The sequence below is a fragment of the Nothoprocta perdicaria genome, unplaced genomic scaffold (genome assembly GCF_003342845.1).
Source record: "Nothoprocta perdicaria isolate Ctin4 unplaced genomic scaffold, notPer1 scaffold_59, whole genome shotgun sequence".
NCBI classification, from domain to species: Eukaryota; Metazoa; Chordata; class Aves; order Tinamiformes; family Tinamidae; genus Nothoprocta; species Nothoprocta perdicaria.
In genome coordinates this window covers 1,572,807-1,585,477 of record NW_020455854.1, presented here as the reverse complement: position 1 = coordinate 1,585,477, position 12,671 = coordinate 1,572,807, and the positions used below count along the sequence as shown (strand labels likewise).

Genomic DNA, 12,671 nt, shown 5'->3' with positions numbered 1-12,671 from the left:
CATTGCCAGTGCCTCTCTAGGGTGCTGAGGTAAAATTGCAAGTAGCAGCGTAATTCAGCATTAGTAAAATGCCATTTGGTGGTGCAGGGACTTTGCAAACAGGGGGCTTGATTCACGTGCTTTTCAGCACTGCGGTGAATGCACCCGCTCATCCGCCACCACCCCCTCCTGCGCGAAATAACCAGCGGCAGAGAAAACACAACTGTCCAAAGTTTATTGTAAAAAAATTCCAATGTGACTGTTAAGGAGGCAAGTGGAATCTGTAACGTAGCTGTAAAGCTCTTGGCAGGGCCCTGGGGCAGAAGCACTGGCTGCCAGGGGCTGCAGAGCTGCACTTGCCAAAGAGAATCAGCCTGGTGAAAACTGGCACCTGAGGAAGACGGCCAGTTCCCAGCCCTGCCTGTCCTCACATCCTTGGGAGCTGTTCCTGTGCCTATGGGCACCACACTCACACAGGAGAGGCTCCGTGCCCTCTTCGACCTCTCCCAGCACGGGTGAGTTTAGGTTCAGGATTTTTAAATTGATTTTCCTCAGGAGACTTCTCTGGCGTTTTTGGTGTGGAGGGAGGGCACAGCAGAGGCCGCGCTGTCCCTTTTACAGATGAGCTGCTGGAGGTAATCATTAATGTTGTCTTTCAGATAACCAGTTAAACATTGTTAAAGACCCAGGATTTTAACACAGAAGCTTGACAGTCTACTGAGAATGTAACATTGTGTATGTTCAGGGTACAGGATTCAGCTACAAACCAGACTTGTGGTTTTTCCAAAGTGATTCCTAAAAGGGAATCTCTACAATCAAATAAAAAAGAACTCCCATGATCTCACAGCCTGCACTGTGCAGGACAGAGGTCTAAGCAGTCCTATTAATTTCTTCTGAGCCCAAAACTTGGAATCCTTTCCTACGTCACTCCTCCCCTTCTGCTCCGCACGATGCTGCTGTTTCATTGTTCCATCAGTCACGTTAGAACAGACTGATTGTACCAAGTGAGGTACACTCACAGAGCCTACACAGCCCAGCTGTAGAGGCCTATGGAAAAACAGAGCAGACCTAGACAAGCCTCCTCCCCACTCCCAACACACAGAGCCCAGGGATTCGTCGAGTCGGAGGCAGCATTTGTACGTTTAGCAGCATTTAGTGGATTTTGCTTTCATGAATTCCCTAAATTTAGCGAATTTTCCTTTCATGAATTCCCTAAATTCATGAAAGCCGGGTAAAGTGCCACCAGTCTTCATAGAGGACTCCCACTCCCTCCCACTGCAGCCTTCTACCAGGAGGATTTCTCCTATCCTTCATTTCCTATCTTGGAAACAATTTTTCTCTTTTCAACCCACAGAGGAACCTCCCCCCGTATTCTATAGCAGCTTAACTCTAAAATTTGGTGAGAAACAACCTCCTTTGGTGAGGAACCTTGCAGCAATACACATAGATGATGCTGACCGGATGACTCCTCCCCAGTGATCAGAGCACCTTTCCTAGCAGTTAGCAGCACAGTTTTGCTTTCCTTCCGTAAATCACCTTTAGTGACTTGGGATTTTAGGATGCTACAGCAAACAGAAGAGCAATACTAATTACTTACTACAGCAGATGAGAAAAAGGAATAGCTACTAGTGCAAGGAGCTGAACTGCAAAGTTAAAAATCACAGAACAGCTCCCATGACCCCTCCACGCACATCCAAAACAGAACCCCCCAACAGAACATGATGCTGCAGCAGAACCCACAGCCAGCCCAGCAGGCTGAAATGAAATGGATGGAAATGCATCGTGCCCGAGTGAGGGAGCCCTGCTTCCCTCGGGCTGCTCCGATGGCTCCGAGATGCAGCACTCAGCTGTAGATCCAGTGCTCAGCCGCATCCTCCCAGCAAACCAGCTCCTCTGGGCGGAACCACAGCGCGATCTCCTGGCGGGCGCTCTCAACCGAGTCGCTGCCGTGGATCACATTTCTGCAGGAAGAGGAAAGGGATCCATCTGTGCTCAGCAGAGAATAGAGGGAAGGCACCTGCAGCTGGGAAAGTCTCATGCTTATGTCATTCAAGCTTTCCCTTCAGATTTTGCCCCCCCTCCCTCTGTCAAAGCGGGTGCTGTGAAGCAGCTTTGGGCACCAGGCTCCGAGGAACAGAAGCTGGACCCAAGAAAGGATTTGGATAAAGGCTTTGCCTATCCCCAGCTAGGCTCAGCTACAGCCACCAGAGGTCACTGGTGAAACCCTAGAGCTCGTGGGTATCCTCTGTGCAAGTCCCGCTTGGTTTTCAATGCCAGTTTGGTTTAAGGTGCTGTGGATTCTGCAGAGCTCTGCAAAGTGCCCTGCTCCTTCTGGATAGGGCCCTCTCCTCCCTTCCTCCTTAAAGCCTGACAGAGCCCAACTGCCTGGAGCACAAGTCAAGCAAAAACCTCCTACCAGACAGTCAGATATAGCAGATTAGATAGAAAAGGCCTCAGAAAGCAAGTTGGGCTCAAACCCAGGCTAGTTCCAAGCTCAGGAGGCCGAGCAAACTGCACAAGGGCCCCCGTTAGGATTTCCTGGGCAAGCCTTGCGTCGGACAGCGCGGCCGGCGCTCCTGATCCGCCCGGGACCACGAAGCCAAGGCTCTCACTTGGTGACGTCAGTGCAGAAGTCTCCTCGGATGGTGCCGGGTCTGGAGTCAGCCGGGTTGGTCTCCCCGATCATGGTGCGGACCGTCTTGACCACATCCAGGCCCTGCCAGACCTAGGGGAGAGCAAACCCGGAGCCAGCCCCGGGAGCCCAGCTCGCATCCTCTGTATCCCCTACGTGACCCAGCCCAGGGGTAGGCAGGGCAGAAGCGCTGCAAAAAGCACCCCAAAAGAGGTGATTCTGCAAACTAACCCAAATCGGGGGTGCATGTAGCTCCCTGCAGCGAGACACCCCTCACTGCAGAGGAGCCTCCGTGATGCCCGGCAGCCCCTTCCCAGCAGGGTCACACTCACCATGGCCACCACGGGCCCGGAGCTCATGTACTTGAGCAGCTGCCGGTAGAAGGGCCGCTCGCGCAGGGCCCCGTAGTGCTCGCGCAGCAGCTCCTCGGAGGCCTGCGGGGCAAGAGCGCCGCGCTCGGGGCCGCCCGGGCGGCTCCCGCGCCAGCCCCGCGGCCGCCCCTCACCTGCACCAGCTTCATGCCCACCAGCGTGAGCCCCCGCCGCTCGAAGCGCCGCACGAGCTCCCCGACCAGCCGCCGCTGCACGCCGTCCGGCTTCACGGCCACGAACGTGCGCTCGCTGGCGCCGCGGGCTGCGGGGGGACGGCGGCGTCAAGGACGGAGGGGAGCACGCGGGACCGAGATACCCCCCGCCATGTCCCGGTGTCCCCCCCGCCGCACCGCTCTGCAGCACGAAGGCGAACAGCGCTAGCGCGAGGCAGATCATGGCTGCGCCGCCGCTGCTGCTGCAGCTGCCGCCCTCCGGAGCCGCCGGGCGGGGCGGCCGCCCCTTCCCGCCCACCCTCGGCGCCGCATGGCGGCGCCCGCCCCTGCCGTCATGACATGGCGACGCCCGCCCCTTCCCGCCCGCCGCCGTCGCGACATGGCGGCGCCCGCCCCTTCCCGCCCGCCGCCGTCGCGACATGGCGGCGCCCGCTCCTGCCCGCGCGGCGGCGCCCCTCGCAGGTCACACGGCGTGAGGGAGCCCGTGAGAGGGGCCACAGCCGCGGGCAGTGATGGATCCCTAAGGCCGACATCCCTTTAAAAACCCCTGCGGGACGGGCTGCTTCCCTCCTGCCTCGGATGCCCTTTCTGTCCTTATCACCTTTCCTTTTATTTTGCTTTTCCGTGCTCATGGTGTCCGTAAAACACTGCTCACCTGTGGCTGAGCTGTACAGAAAAGGCTCCTATGGGTGAACCCTTGTGTGCGGTGGATGTTCTGCTGGGGAGAGACTTGGAACAAGCAGAATCCTCACGTGTTCTTCACTCTGGCTTGCCATGGGATTGCACCGGGCTAGCAGACGTGGAGGCAGGGTTTTGATCCCCCTGTTTGCAAGACTCTGGTTCAGATCTAATCAGGCCTTTGCTTGTGAGTGAAGCCCCCCCAGAACTGCCCCATTAGGTGTAAAAGGGGCTGTGGGCTGCGGCCTCAGCGGTGTCTGTCCGGCAAAGCCTGTGCCCCACAGCAGAGCAGGGCTGCTCCTAGGGATGCTCCAGCAGGCACAAACTAGGTCAAAGACGATCTAAACGCGCGCTTGATATCCCTTGAACTAAATTCCTACCCTGTTGACAGAGCAGGGCCCAAAGAGGGTTATGACTCCCTGGCTTACTGGGCGCTAAGAAGGATGAGCAGGCTTTACTGCTGTGCTGTGTAAACAGAGCTAATGCGGGGAGTCCAGCCTGCTGCTTCCAGCACCGCTTCCCTGCTCAGGGATGTGCTCTTCCCATGTGCTTTCCTTGCTCCTCCGCCCTGCTGCCCTTGGAGGTCGGGGCTGGCACCAGCACCAGAAGTTTAAGGGGTTGGAGGTGGCTGGAGGAAGGTGAGGGCCTTGGGGTGGTCACAGCTGGCCCCTGTGAGCTCGTCCTTGTCCTATGTGGAGTGTCCCCTGTAGGCACTGGGGGTGCTCGGCTGTGTGGGACATTCAGATGCTTTCTGCAGCCTCTTGCCTCTCCTCTCCCCTTTTAGCCCCCCAGTTTTAAGTCCCTCTGGCTGTAGCACAGTGGAAAAGCTGTCGGCTAAGAGAGTGAAGCAATGTTTGGAACAGGAACTGGATGGGAAAGTGTTAGTGAGCTGAGACAGCTGCGTTGTAAGTCTGCCCTGCACTGCTTTTTGGGTATATTATTGAGATGAATATTTTCTGCAGCGTCCTGATTTCTGATGTCCTTCTCCTCACTGTGTTTTTGGTGAGGCTGCATCTGTTACTGTAGATCCTGCTTATGGCTTCCTTGGGCAGGTAGGTCCTGCTGGAGTTGCCTGGAAAAATGTTCACTGACAGTCAAAATTAGGTGGTCATGGATGAACCACATCATAGAGTAACAAAGTGCAGCTCAGTGCCTTCCACACTGACTTAGAAACCCGCCGAATTTCCTCCCAAGAGTGACAGCACCCTGGCTCAAAGCAACATCACTGCTATTGCAAGAGTGGAATCACAGCCTCACAAGATAGTTCCTCCTTCCCGGTGATCTTCTTGTCTCCATTTAACACTTGAATTAGTTCCAGAGATGTCCAGCACGGCTGTTTCTCCAGCTGGAGCACCACTACAGACGGACTGAGGGAGCTCTGCTGCTCCAAGGTTCTCATTCGATGTCTGTAACCAGAGGAACAAGCTCGATCTCCTCTCCAAGATTCATCATGTGGGAAGGACAGGCACAGAACAAATGCACGTTGCGTGGAGTGCTCTATAGGAGCAGGTCTCACGTAAAGGCCCATGAGAAAAGGCAGCAGCCAGGTACTTCACACTTCATGCAGGTGGTAGGAGGAAATCCAGGTTAAAAGGCATTTCCTGGGACATTTATCTCAATGTTTTGCCATGGTTCAACAATTTTCACTTTGCCCATCCCATTGGTTTACACCTAAATCATTTGTAAACGCTGTCCGCGAGAGAGGCGAATTCAAAGAACAGTAAAAAGCAAGGGGAGCAGAAATCCTGCACTAAAGCAGGGCCCTGCAGCGAGTGGCCAGGAAGCAGTGGGAAGCAGAGGCCACCAGCACTGCTGGAGTCTTGGACTGTGTGCAAATAGAGGGCACCCGGTGCTGTGTCCCCTAAGGCAGCCCCATCCCTGCCCTACCCAGCACTTCCCCCCCTCGCAGCAGCGCTAGCTGCCACCCAGGAGTATAAATAGGAGGAGGCTGAACTGCCAAACGCGGCCATTTAAGTGGCCTTCCAGCTAGATCAGCCCTAGGATCTCTCCCCTGAGCCCATCCATCCTGGCACCATGACAGCCCAGACAGTTAAAACTACTTACGAACGTGATTCGTGCTCTTGCTGCTCAGTTTGTTCCCAGACAATACCTATGCCCTGACTGTTAGGAGCAGCTAAAGCACTTTTGCCTCATCTTTCCTACCTAATATCTTAAGGTAGATCAAATGCAAAAATGCAGGAAGCCTTTTCCAGGTGTGATTTGCTGGCAGCAATAACAGGCCACTGCTGAATTACTCTGACTAAAGCTCCAGGCCCAATTCCAGCATTTCTTCTCAGCACGTACGAGAGAAAAGGGGCCTGCCCCAGAGGCAGCACACAAATGTGTTACTGGCCATTCTGCAGAGAAGCTGCAGTGGTTTGCAGTCTGAGGTGTGGGGTTTTGGGGTTGCTTAACCAGGAGTGTAACCTGTTATGAGATACCACTTATAAAACGCTGCAGTACTTCAGCTTCCCTTCGTGTTTGCAGCCCTAGGTGCCAGTCTGGCTTTGCCAGAGATCAATCCAGGTCAAACTCTGGTTTCAGAGGAAAAATGCAAGAAGCCTGGAGGGAGAAGAGGCAAAAAAAATCTCCATTTCCTTTATCTCCGCTAGATCTGACAAACAAATATTACATTTAAAACAGCGCCTCCGGTCTGTGAGCTGTGCTAGTGTGGCTATTTTTGACAACCACATTCAGATTCATGCCTTCAAAGAGCCTAAGAGGAATGAAGGACAGTTTGTACTTTTATTATTACAGTTTAATACAGTCTTTGATACAGGAGAAGCAGCAGTAGCCGACATGCAAAGCAATTAAAGTCATCAGAGGCTCAAGAAAGATCACTAAGAGCTCACCGCTCGTAAGGAACTGCTCTTTCCCTGCAGTACCAATGGTCACATAGCACAGATGCATCTTTAGGAGCCCATTTCCCTACGTGCTGCCCTTCAACCACGCCCCACCACCACTGTGAAGAATTTATTGCAAATCCCAAACCAACAGATGACACTTAGAAGGAGGGAGACGTCGTTTTGACTTCTGTCTTTTGAGAAGTCCGTTATTTGATTACAGTTCGCTAAAAGTGTGCTTAAATTTTAAGTCTTGTCTCTGCTGAACAGTCTACAGAGAAGAATGATTCTTCCTGAAGAGGCGATGATTTTGATATCAAGGCAGGAGATTAAGCTCAGACATTTGGCTGCGGTTTATCTGTTCCACAGAGATGGGACCTCTTCGAGTCTATAGGTATCTTCAATACAAGTGATGGATGTTTAGCATAAAGATTTCAAAGAGCATTAAGAGAAATCTTTGCGAACAAGTAGAAACTCACGTCCCCGTGAAGAAAGAGGTGCATCAGGCCTGGACTCTGCCCTTGCAGGCAGCAGAACATAACCCCATCCGACCCCTTCAAGGCAGTTTGTCTGAGGAGACTTCACGTCCTCCTGCACCTCTTCCTTTGGCAGGCCTCTGCATCTGAGCCACACGAGCTGTCCGAGTCGCTTCCCGACGAGGAGGAGGAAGGCTTCGACATGCTATAGTTCATGCTCAGGACCCACCCGAGTTTGTTATGTAGCACTTGCTTGAGTCCTGGTGGCAAGGGCAGCACCTCCAGTGTGTCCACGTAGTTGGGCAGGAGCTGGCGCAGGCGGTAGCAGCAGAGGTACTGCAGGGACGTGCAGCTGGCGCAGGAGCGGATCACCTTCATGCTGCTCTTGGCCGCTGTCGAGCACACCATGGGGTAGAACTTCTTGTTCTGCAGCTTGGTAGCTGCAACTCCTGCCAGGGGACAGCAGCAATGAGGGTTCATGTTAGTTTGAACTAGGCACCTTCTCCCAAATGTGTTAACTACAAAGCTGTCAGGAAACACCTGGAAACTGGCCTTTCGAAATCCAATCTATTTAGTTACAAACGTAACTTTCCTCCCCTCACTTCATGCCTTGATTCTTCTCCTGTTTTGCCCGTATTTTCTCCTGCAGTCCAGCTGCAGCCAGACTTGCAGCTCAGCTACCCGTGCTGGGTTTAGCTTCCCTCCATTTCCATCCCTATGCCCGAGGCTGGTGGGGCTGCCCCTGCTCTTACCTATGCACTTGCGGTTTTTGAAGAAGGTGAGCGTCCCATGCCACGTGTCCAGGTGCACCCCAATGATGGAGCCTTGGCCAAACCTCGAGGAGAAGTTTGTCTTGTCTCCCTTGTGATGCAACAGTCCTTAAAACAATAAAACTTACGTTCAGTAGAAGGCCTGCGTTCCACAAATTTATCCCAACCTCCATATGTGTAACCGCAAGCTCCCAACTGCTACCCACTTAGCCACTGGACAAAAACCTATTAGTTTCTTCATCACTCGTTCACTCTTCTCACATCCCAGAGTGTGGGGTGAAAACAGGAGGGGATATTGAGGCTTTGGCACATCAGCTATGGGCAGTGACCTAAAAAGCCCTGGATCGGTGCCATGAAACCTGCAGTCCAGAATCCCTGGAGTCACGCACCAGTTCTAAGGGTTTACAAAAGGCAGGTAAGAGCCAGCTTGTATTTGCTGTAGACAGCTGGCTCGGGGAGGGAGCTCGGGCCTCTGGGAGTGCCCAAGTCTGAAGGGCACCGTTCCACATCACCAGCTGGAAGTGCAGGCGGTTGGTTCTTCCCTGGGTCAGTACAAACAAGGAGGCAAAGGAGGCCTGGGGCAGGGTGAATCCCTCTGGGTCCTCCGCAGAGGTGCTGCTTTGAGCAGAGAAGCACAACGAGGTGACAGACCCCGGGAGCTGACAGCAGCCCGTCCTACCCAGCTGCCAAGGGAATGCCTGGCACAGTACCAGGGCACGCACAACGCCAAGGCAGACTCGCTGGGTGGGCAGTAGGCCTGCTGAGAGGAAGAGCCCACCGTGTGCAGTTCAAACACATACAGAACCAGTCGCAGGCAGCAGCTCCAGTTCTACTTGGCAAAGAGACTGAGTTCTGGAAGCCACTTTGCCTCAAGGCCAGTACAGAGCATTTCATTCTCAAACTCCGGGGAAAATCCTTAGGTCTCTGCTGGCCTTTCACCCCCCCTGTCCTTTGACACTGCCCTGCCTGGGTTACCTGTGTAGGAGAGTCCCCAGCTGTCTTCATCCTTGCCCAGCAGACTGCAGAAAGTGTGCCGGTACTTGTCCAGATTCACATCCGACGTGCCAATTCCCACCATCTGGAGCGAGGCAGGTTGCAGGAAGAAAAACACAAGCTCTTAGTCTCTACTGGGGGCATCAAACACTCTTAAAGCAACAAAATATCATGAAATTCTACTTCTGGGACTCCCATCCTTTTCTTGGCCCAGTCCACCAGGGGAGAGGCTTTGGTGAAGCTATGTCAGATGTTCCAGAACCATGAGGGTTTGCCCTGCACCAGGAGTGCTCAGCAGCAGGGCTGGGGAGGGGGGCATCCTGAGCAGAGCTGGGGGCTAACAGAGCTGTGGCCTCTGCAGCAGAGCACAAGATCCATGTGAACTGCTGGGTGAGGCTTGCTTTCAGGCTAAAGAACTCCAGCAAATCTGTTAGTTCGACATACCATGTCCGTGCCATAGACTGGGGAGGTCATCTTGATCTCCCAGAAGTGCTGCCCATCTGCCAGCTCCTTGTTGCCCCGGATGGCAGCCGTGCCGCAGCTGTACTCCATGTGGAAGTTCACCTTGCGGTTGTCACAGGTCAGCAGCGTGGCCGTCGACTTGTTCAGGTCGTCCCACACCCAGTCAAAATCTGCTCAGGAAACAGGCGGGGGCAAACGTGGCAGAAAGCACTTGGGGAGCCACCAGCAAGCCGATACACAGAGTCAACTGTTTTGGGGGCCAATCAAAACTCTTTTTTATTTTTATTAACTGTTTAGGAGGGTCAATCCTGAGCTGTACCAGCTGGACAGTTACTGGAGGCCTGAATTATTCTGCAGCGTCCCACCAGGGAGGGTTCAGCTGGGCTCTGGTGAGATTAAAGGCAACACAGAGTGAGGTGGAGCCCTGAGTTTCCCTGGAGAGAATCATGCTCATCCCTTGTAGGTTCCAGGGTAAAGGCAAAGCACAAGAAACACCATGTAGCTCCCCTATCTTATGTGTTCTCTTGCATGTCCAACCATGTCTGACCACGCTCCCCAGACAGGCCAGGTCCATGCTCTGTCTGGCCTTCTCCGAGCAGGCCCTGCCATGTAGCTGGGCACCCTGCCAGCTGCACCAGGGAGCAGCAGCAACAGGGCTACAACCACAGGGGCCCTTTTCACTTTGACTGGAGCTAGATTTGAAAACAGGTCTCCCGAGGTGAACTCTGATTCACTGGCAGGTTCAGCCCTGAGCCCTTGAATCATGACAGTGCAAGCAGTCATGACCCTTCCCAAGACCATGGGATGGTCTTGGAGCAGTCACGACCCTTCTGAGCATCTTTGAGAGGTAAACAAAGGGGCACCATATGCAACAAAGGGAATAAGGATCCCCGAGCAATACCAGGCATCTCTATGGGCTCGGGGAGATGGTTTGTGCTACCGCTCAGCCAGGAGGAGCGCGAGCAGGACTGCACCCACCACGATCCCCCAAGGCAGATGAGGGGCAGCTCAGGAGCCCCCTCACTTACACTCGTCCTCCTCGCCGCACTGGCAGTCCTTGACGCGGTGGATGGCGTGCAGGCTGGAGCAGTAGGGAGCCTCGCTCTGGTTCTCGCAGTTGCAGTAGGATTCTCCGGTCACGGGGATGGCGCTTGGGATGGAGGGCGAGAGGGAAGAAAATTCCGGCTCTGAATCGGAGTCACTGTGCTGCCGGGGAGAGCGGGGAACAGTCACAGAATCGTTAGGGCTGGAAAAGACCTGCAAGATCACGGAGCCCAGCAGCTACTCAACACCTCCGTGGTCAGAGCACTGGACGTGCAGCCAGCAGATGCACCCCGGCCAGGCTGCTGCCAAGCACAAGCAGCGCAGAGCCCACGACATCCCCACGCTCCGCAGCTCCGCTCGTGCCCAGCAAGGGGCTGTGCCAGAGGGAACACCCCACACCACGGAGCTGGCCTGTGCATGGCCACGCTGCAGAACCCGCCTCCGAACCAGAGAGCATCTCGTGGAAGCAGGTCCCAGGGGATGGGGACATGCTCCTTGTGCCCCTGGAGCGGGGAGCAGCGGGTGGGCTCTGAGCAGTGCAGGTCTCTGGTGCACGTGTTCAGGGAACCTCTGCAGCAGAGCCACGGTTTTCACTGTGCATGTTAGAAGCTCTCGGGAGGGCTCGAGGCCACGTCCAAGCCATCCCAGATAAAGCCCATCCACGCCGCAYGTGGAACCCATACAAAGGGCTGTGCCCCTGCTGCAAGCCAGAGAGCCACACAGCCAAAAACCTCCACTCCAGAGAGACCGAGAGCTGCAGGATAAGAGAGAGAAACGGGATAAGAGGGAGAGAAAGGAGGCAGGGGAGCTGGCAGCACAGAGCAGAAGCGGCGGCACAGGATGCTGCGGCTCCGCACGGCAGCCCACACCRCACATAGCGAGTCCCCTGAAGCATTAGAAGGCTTTTGTTGCATTTCATGCACAAACACAAAGAATTGCTCTTCCCCAATGCCAGGAGACTGAAGCGTCTCCGCACCGGACACTGCAAATGCTCTGTGCCACCCCTTGTGTTACAGGAGCTTTGGTGTCACCCGATGGAGTCTCTCACCACAGACCACAATGAGCTGCCCCGGGTCAGATACACCCGCTCGTTACCCACCCCGGTGCCCCCAGCAGATTCTGTGATCGCTATTTAAGGACAAAACCCCTTCAAAGGTGTGTTTCTTTAGCTGTATAAGCAGGACTTGAGAAGACTGAGACTTACTTATCTCCTGCCAGCCCTGCTCCTGTTCTAAATCCGCCCTGTGCACTAGGAAGCTCCACTCCTGTCACTGCCCCTCCACACCCTGCAGGCATCTGCCAGCTCCTGCTGCTGCAGAAGAGCAGAGAACAGGCTCCCGAGTGCTACATACAGGTTTGGACACAGCCCTCGTAACCTTACAGCTTTAGAACCTTATAACGCTACAGCTTTAAGCATCAGGAGCAGTTCCTGSCGTTCCCAGCACCAACACACTGCCTGGGGACGGAACTCATGCACTTAAGGCCAGGGAAAAGGGTGAAAGGGGCAGCCGTGAGTCTAACTCACTCCTTCTCGCACTGTTTTCCTGGCTGCTTTTTCCTGCTGTATTCCCATTTTCCAGCACACCTGCACCCTGGGGCCACATTCACAAGTGATACRCACATTACAGATTGGTAGGCACGAGAGAATTTAAATTAAAAGGTATTAAGATAGGAACTGAACACAAAACACTCCAGAAGACACCAGTTGCATAAGGAGAAGAATTAGCGTGGCCAAACAGCAAGCCAGACGGGAGAATTGATCAAGTTTAGAGCTGCTTAAAAACACCTGCTTAAAGTTAAGACCCCTGTTTAGAAGGTACAGACCAGAGATATCTCATAAGCCAAAGACAGGCACTTTATACACTGAGAAGAGGGGGTATTTGGCGTCGCTCCAGTGAATTCCCTGGCCCCGGCGGGCGGCGGTGCCCACCGGGACGGGCCGTAAGCAGCTTAGCCGGCCCCTGCCCTCAGCAGGACGCGGGGCTGGACCGGGAGCAGCCTGCGCGCTCGCCGAGCGCCCCGCACGAGCCGCCCCCCGTTACTCACCTGCCCGTCCGAGTCGTAGCCCCAGGCGCGGGCGGCGCCGGGCAGCGGCAGCGCGCGGGGGTCGGCGTCGCGGCGCACGCCGCGTAGGCTGCGGGGCGAGGGGGACGCGGTTACTCAGCGCACCGGCGGCCGCCTCCCGCCGCCGGCATCGCCGCTCCTCGGCCGGCCCCGAGCCACCTCCGCTGCGAGCCGGGAGCTCCGCGA

General features: G+C 55.0%; 2 protein-coding genes across 2 annotated transcripts; both read right to left on the bottom strand.

Moving 5' to 3' along the window:
* Positions 1-1,381: 1,381 nt before the first annotated feature.
* NME3 (NME/NM23 nucleoside diphosphate kinase 3) lies at positions 1,382-3,378 on the bottom strand. Its single transcript, XM_026048997.1, has 5 exons — positions 3,333-3,378; positions 3,117-3,244; positions 2,944-3,045; positions 2,592-2,704; positions 1,382-1,940 (listed from the first exon to the last, which is right to left on the bottom strand). The coding sequence occupies exons 1-5, from the start codon at positions 3,376-3,378 to the stop codon at positions 1,823-1,825; spliced, it is 507 nt and encodes a 168-aa protein (XP_025904782.1). The 3' UTR covers positions 1,382-1,822.
* A 3,222-nt stretch (positions 3,379-6,600) lies between these two features.
* Positions 6,601-12,616, bottom strand: SPSB3 (splA/ryanodine receptor domain and SOCS box containing 3). The gene is made up of 7 exons (XM_026048976.1): positions 12,591-12,616; positions 12,468-12,555; positions 10,406-10,583; positions 9,360-9,547; positions 8,898-9,000; positions 7,905-8,030; positions 6,601-7,601 (listed from the first exon to the last, which is right to left on the bottom strand). The coding sequence occupies exons 1-7, from the start codon at positions 12,614-12,616 to the stop codon at positions 7,258-7,260; spliced, it is 1,053 nt and encodes a 350-aa protein (XP_025904761.1). The 3' UTR covers positions 6,601-7,257.
* Positions 12,617-12,671: the final 55 nt, after the last annotated feature.